The sequence below is a fragment of the Sinocyclocheilus anshuiensis genome, unplaced genomic scaffold, assembly GCF_001515605.1.
Source record: "Sinocyclocheilus anshuiensis isolate Anshui unplaced genomic scaffold, SAMN03320099.WGS_v1.1 scaffold1680, whole genome shotgun sequence".
NCBI classification, from domain to species: Eukaryota; Metazoa; Chordata; class Actinopteri; order Cypriniformes; family Cyprinidae; genus Sinocyclocheilus; species Sinocyclocheilus anshuiensis.
Window position 1 is genome coordinate 143,056 of NW_015558569.1, and position 6,260 is coordinate 149,315.

The window sequence follows — 6,260 nt, forward strand, 5'->3', positions numbered from 1 at the left end:
ACACTCTTACAGACACACACACTCACACACACACACACACACACACACACACACACACACACACTATTACAGACACACTCACACACACACACAGAAACACACTATTACACACTCACACACACACTCACACACACACTCTCTCTCACACACACACACACACACTCTCTCACACACACATGCACATACACACACACAGACAATTACAGATGTGCAGATCATACGCAGGAAGCTTCACACAAAGGGAGACAACATTTGTTCATAGTGTCCGTTTGTTCATCCAAGTTCTGTTTAATAAGAAAAAATGCGTTTTTGGTCATGCATGCTTGCAACAGCATTTTAGTTTTAGTTCTGTTCTGTTCATTTGCTGGTGTTTGGTAGATGTTCATTTGGTATCCCATGTGTATCTTGTTAAAAAGCCATTTGAAACTGCTTTGTATTGTGAAGAGAGGCTGATGAGATTTAAAATGTGTCCCCAAACACTTCAGATCCTGCGCCAGTAGTTTTACCAGAGAATTCCCTTTTTATCTTTAAGTTGGTGTGTTTTATTTGTTTAATACTTGCTGTATGCCTAACCTCTTGTCTTTCCACTTGAACCAAGGATATTTTGATCTAAAATACCCGATTCGAGCGTTTCTCCACAGATCAGGCTACTGTAGGTCTCTGGTGTGTCTACATGTACATGTGAACATAACAGTTTTAAATGCTGAACTAAAAAAGAAAGATGTGAAACTAGTCAAACATCGTGTCATTTGCGTGAGTGTGAGATGAGTGTTCTCAGCCCATTTCACTAGGTTAGTAATGAGAAGTGGTTATAAAAACTAGATTGTTTGTTTGAAAATGAAGAAACTAGGACATAAATATTAGTATTGTAATTTTATAGTTTTATTGTAAAATAAAATTATTATAATTTTATAAAATTATTTAATACTAAAATGGAATACTATAATTGCAGTAGTAATATATTTCTTAATTTGTTTAATATTTTGTAAGTAATATATGAAGTTTATTTTATATATAGAAAGCGTTTGTATAAGTGTTTATATATAAAGACCGTTTGTGGAGAGTCGCTCTGCTGCTTCATCTGGTGTCGTGTGGGAGGTTTGGGCTGGTTCGCATGTTTCTTGTCTGCAGGAGCTGCTGGAGATGCTTTGACCTTCCCAGTGTAATCAAAAGCCTCTCGGAGTCAATGTGTTACTGCAGTGTGGTTTTCATTAACAGAAACACAACACCGATCTGCACACACACACACAAATGCTGGTCTTAACTCAACTTCATTCTCTTTTCTTCCTGTAAATAATTGTGTTTGATCTGTATGTGCAGCTTTAGCTGTATCCGTAAACACACTCACTCACACACACTCACTAACAAACAAACACACACACACATGATTGTGTGTGTTATGAACATGAAGAGCAATATGAAACTGTCTGCATTAACACTGTGTGAGTGTGAGTGTGAGTGTATGTGAGTGTGAGTGTGAGTGTGTGTGAGAGTGTGTGTGTGTGTGTGTGTGTGTGTGTGTGTGTGTGTGAGAGAGTATCCCGGGCACCGTGCGCAGCTGGTATCACAGTCAGGCGTGTATGCCGGGGACGCTGGTGCTGTGTCTGCCGCAGATCAGTGTGTTGAGCGCAGGACACCGGCGCATGGAGCCGCTGCAGGACGTCCCGTTCACTGTGCCCAGACCTGTGCTGGAGGAGGGTACCAGAGCGGCACTATCTGTTCCTCTCCCTGCCCTCTGGAGCACAAGTGTGACGCGTGTGTGTGTGTGTGCAGGCGATGCGTTCCCGTGGACGGTGTGTGTGAGTCAGCTGAGCGTCTACTCTCTCCTGGGACAGCAGTGGTCTCTCAGCGTGTTCGAGCCGGTGGGCTGCACCTCCACACTGGCGCTCACCGCTCCCAAACTGCAGCCCGACAGCAGAGACGCCTTCATCATGTGTCTGCATGTGGACCTGCAGCCGGTGCACCTCAAATGCTCCAACCCTCAGGTACTGCCACGTTTCCCATCAGCCCACTGCATTCTCATAATAAATACAGAAATATGCATGTATATATATAAATCTCTATTAGAGACTGAATCCAGCCGTCTGATATATGTTTGAATGTTGTTATTGGTTAATATATATGACCCGTGCTGGCAGAATGATTGTGAATGCGCACGGGCTAATTTTGAGCTACACGCAAAAAAAGCGATTTTAGTTTAATTTGAGGTTTTCACAAAAATGAGTTCATTAAGCCCTCGTCTAGTGATGCCAATGCTCCAAATAGTAATTAAACATCAAAATTATCTTTCTTTGTATGTTTTCTGAGAGGAGTAGCTTTTCTCCACTCGCTTCTCACGCTGACTGTCATTCAAAGCGCCCGATCCCGATAAGTATACACAGAATTACAGTATTTAAGTGTTCACGCAAACATAATCTGCTATATCATAAGTGAACGTTTGGGGAACTGTTGGGGAAAAACATCGGCTGTTTAACATTATGTTAGATCCGTGCATTACAGTAGGTATTAATATATAGGCCTTCTGTCTCATTAATGTTAATCTAACAATAAAAGAAGAGAGAATCACTCGCTGCTCTTGACTGAACTGCTTCTGTAGTTTTAATAATCAATTTAATTGTAATGAACACACTAAATAGTTTTTTGCATTTGATTTGTTTTTCTTACTTGAATGCTTTTGTTTAGATGTACAATTAAAAAGGTAATGCATTATTTGTTTCTCTGTTATATTTGTATACTGATTTGTTGCGTCTATACAGTACAATACAGTAATTATTATTAAGAACTGGAGGAAAAGATGCAGCGTTGCTGGGTGATTTTGCTTTGGAACCTCAGAAAACTTTAACTCGGATAACCTCATACAGGATTAATGAATGAAAGCGTTCAGTGCAGTGACCCGAGGCCGTCCTCACCGTCGAATCCTGTCCTGAGACAGTGTTTAGTGTCACTCGCTTCACCGGCGGAGGCACGAACGCACACAAACACACGATTCACTCGATCCTCTCTGGAAACGTGAGACCCAGACTGTTTGTTCTGCTCTCGGATAGAGCATCTCGTTGTTTGGGTCCGTGTGAAATGAATGTTGACGTATCTGAGCGCAGATCTGTGAGCGCTGCTGATTGCTGCGAGCCGATTGGCTGCCGCTCTCTCCGTGCCATCAGCTGTGAGCGGAATGTGAAACGCGTGTTTAATAATAGCTGCACAAAACAAACTGCAGAATCAGAAGCAGAACTGCAGCGAGACGAAGGAAAACCAGCAGGAGGAAAAAATGATTTGCTCGTTTGTGATTTTGTGGAGATACTGAATCTGTTCGGTTACCATGACTCACGGACGTGTCCTGCTCAGTCTCTGGGTCAGGATACAAAACTGGTGGGTTTCTGTGTAAAAAACATGTGAAGTAAAGACTGAAATGATGATGACAGGATAGAGAAAGACAGAGAACATCAGTGCTGTCACCAGCTTCAGGTGGATCCTGAGAGAAGATCATCACTGCTGCAGATGATGTTCTGATGGTCTGCAGGCGGGTGTGTGTGTGTGTGTGTGTGAGAGTGAGTGTTCAGTGGTATCTATCCTCTGATTTCTGCTTATTTTTCTAAGACTTGTGTGTGAATCCAAACTGAAGCTCTCTGATCCTGAGTGGAGAATCCAGCTGAACTCCAGCGATGAGCTCACGGATGAGACGCTCCTCTCACACACACACACTCACACACTCACACACACACACTCACACACACACACGCACCTTCTCCTTGTAATACCTATGTCATACCTTTGTCATTATACAAATGTATGTCCTCATTTGTCACAAAAACGCGCACACACACTCACACACACTCACACACACACTCACATTCACACACACACACACACACACACACACAGCGTTTCTATAGCGGTTTCTCTAAGCAGATGTTGGTCATGTTTTGTGTTATCACACTAGTTAGAATCAGCTGCTGTGTTTGAACTAACTGGAGTTTATTTATAGAGTCGTCAGCAGCTGAGGACAGTGATGGGCTCATGAACATGAGCGTCTGATCATCGTGAGCTCAGAGGATGTGCTGATGCTCTTCTGGAGACATTAGGAAGCACAGCAGAGTGACGTGACACCAGACGATTGACGTCAAACCACTCGTTTCTACAAGCGTTTCATTGTGTTATGATTTAGCAGGAAGTTACTCAACATTCATCTTCAATCTGCGGCTCTTTAGAAGATCTTAATGTGTTCAGTTCGTGTCATAAATGCACTAAATTGAAGCCATGAAGAGTGTTGACTCCAGCTCTGGTGTGTGTCAGGTCCAGCTTGTGTTTGGTTTGTGGTGTCGATGGAGTCAGATCTTCAGTGTGTTTGACCGGATGCAGAGCAGAGGAGCTCAGAGAGCGTCAGCCGGATTCCCCGACTCCTCGGCGCCCCCTGCTGGACCCTCGTCACCCGTCCACAGCAGCGTGGGCACCATTCCTCTGGACACCAGCAACTACAGCCCGTCAGCTGACCTGGGCTCTCCTACAGAGGTCAGAGGTCACACACATCATCACCTATATATATATACAGTGGGTACGGAAAGTATTCAGACCCCCTTAAATTTTTCACTCTTTGTTATATTGCAGCCATTTGCTAAAATTTACACACAGACATAAAAAATGTTTGGGAAATATTTACAAATATATAAAAGTATCTGCTTTACTAATATTTTTAAAATCAATATAAATACATTGGTAAAATGTTTACCCAGTCATGAAAAGGACATTGTGTAATTGCGTAAGCTTTAATGGAGTACAAAATGTTTTCTGAAACTTAGGAAACAAGATGTTTAGAGTCGGGATGAATCAACATGAACTCAGAAATGACTCACTGCTTCAATAAACTTTCTATTGTTGTTTCATGAGAATATAATAACTCGCTCACTTTGCCTGTGTAACGGGAGAGTGTGTGACGTGTGTGTTTCAGGGTTATTCGGCGCACACCGAGGACCCTGCGGCCGGTGAGACCATGACTCTGGAGCAGAAGACCTGCAGCGTCAGCAGCACCAGCGGAAAACTCAGCATCTGGATGCAGTGGATGCTGCCTAAACTCACACTCCAGCTGTTCAACGGTACTGACCACACACACTCACACACACACACTCACACACACACATCACAAACGCACACTCACTAACACACACACACACAGATGAACTCGTGTCTCAGAGCACCGGGGTCACTGCGGCTGATGTGTGAAGCAGAGAGAGGCAGAGGGTTGAGGAAGGAAAGCTTGGTCTTGGCCTCGGCCTCCTGTCAGTCCTGTGACATGCAGCTGTGCTGAGGTGCGTCGTGTGCAGAGGGGAAGCGCAGAGGAACACTTTGAGCTCTCGCCGCGCTGCTGCTGCTGTTGTTTGTTGTTATTTTTCTTGGGGCTGTTTGGTGCTAAATGGACATGTCGCCCCTTCAAACAGGAAACAGGAAGTAGCTCTAGGCTCTTGGGCCGCAGGGATCACAGCTGCCCTGAGAGCAGAACAAGCAGAGATTGACAGAGAACTGAAATGATCCTCCGGTCGCGCGCGCACACACACACACACACACACACACACACACACACACACACGATGCGCAACACTCCGCATTTGAACAGTCAATAGCAAATACTTAAACTAATAACAAAACAGTAGCTGATTCCGAAGCGCACACAGAATGAGCTGACCTCTGACCTGCTGCTGATCCGCTCATACACACACACATACACACACACACACAGATACACTCACACACACACACACACATACATCACAAACAGACACACACAGATACACTCACACTCACACACACACACACACACTCACTAACATGTGCGTGCGTGCGTGTGAGTGAGTGAGTGTGTGTTTGTGAGTGTGCGCCTGCGGTGAGACCCTGCAGCTCCGGAGTGCTCACACCGTTGATCTAGAAACGCTCGCTCGCACGCCGCTGCTCTCTGTCCCGCTCCACAGGAACCCAGATCTCAGGCTCTCTTCCAGAGTCTAGATCCAAAAACACGCTGCCTCTGAGAGACCAATCCCATCATGCACTTCTGGTCCCATTAGCATGAACAAGGAATTTAAAAACATTGAAGATGATTTAAAAATTGATTTAAAATTAATTTAAGACAGTTAAGAATAGAAAATGATTATACATAAAATACAGTGTAATCAGTTCGGACATCGCACAGTGCTCATTCAATAAATGCACAGCTAAACAGATGAGTTTTGAGATTTTTCAGAAGGGGTTTAACAACTGCAGTAAAACCAGTCAGT

At 44.0% G+C, this 6,260-nt stretch overlaps 1 protein-coding gene across 1 annotated transcript in view; it reads left to right on the top strand.

Moving 5' to 3' along the window:
• The window catches only part of LOC107679544 (vacuolar protein sorting-associated protein 13B-like), a 6,404-nt gene extending 961 nt beyond the window's left edge, over positions 1-5,443 (top strand). Inside the window, exons 2-6 of the mRNA XM_016475120.1 lie at positions 1,536-1,698; positions 1,774-1,985; positions 4,291-4,506; positions 4,943-5,087; positions 5,430-5,443. Coding sequence (XP_016330606.1) covers positions 1,536-1,698; positions 1,774-1,985; positions 4,291-4,506; positions 4,943-5,087; positions 5,430-5,443 — 750 coding nt within the window. The remainder of the gene's footprint in view (positions 1-1,535; positions 1,699-1,773; positions 1,986-4,290; positions 4,507-4,942; positions 5,088-5,429) is intronic.
• The last annotated feature ends 817 nt before the right edge of the window (positions 5,444-6,260 follow it).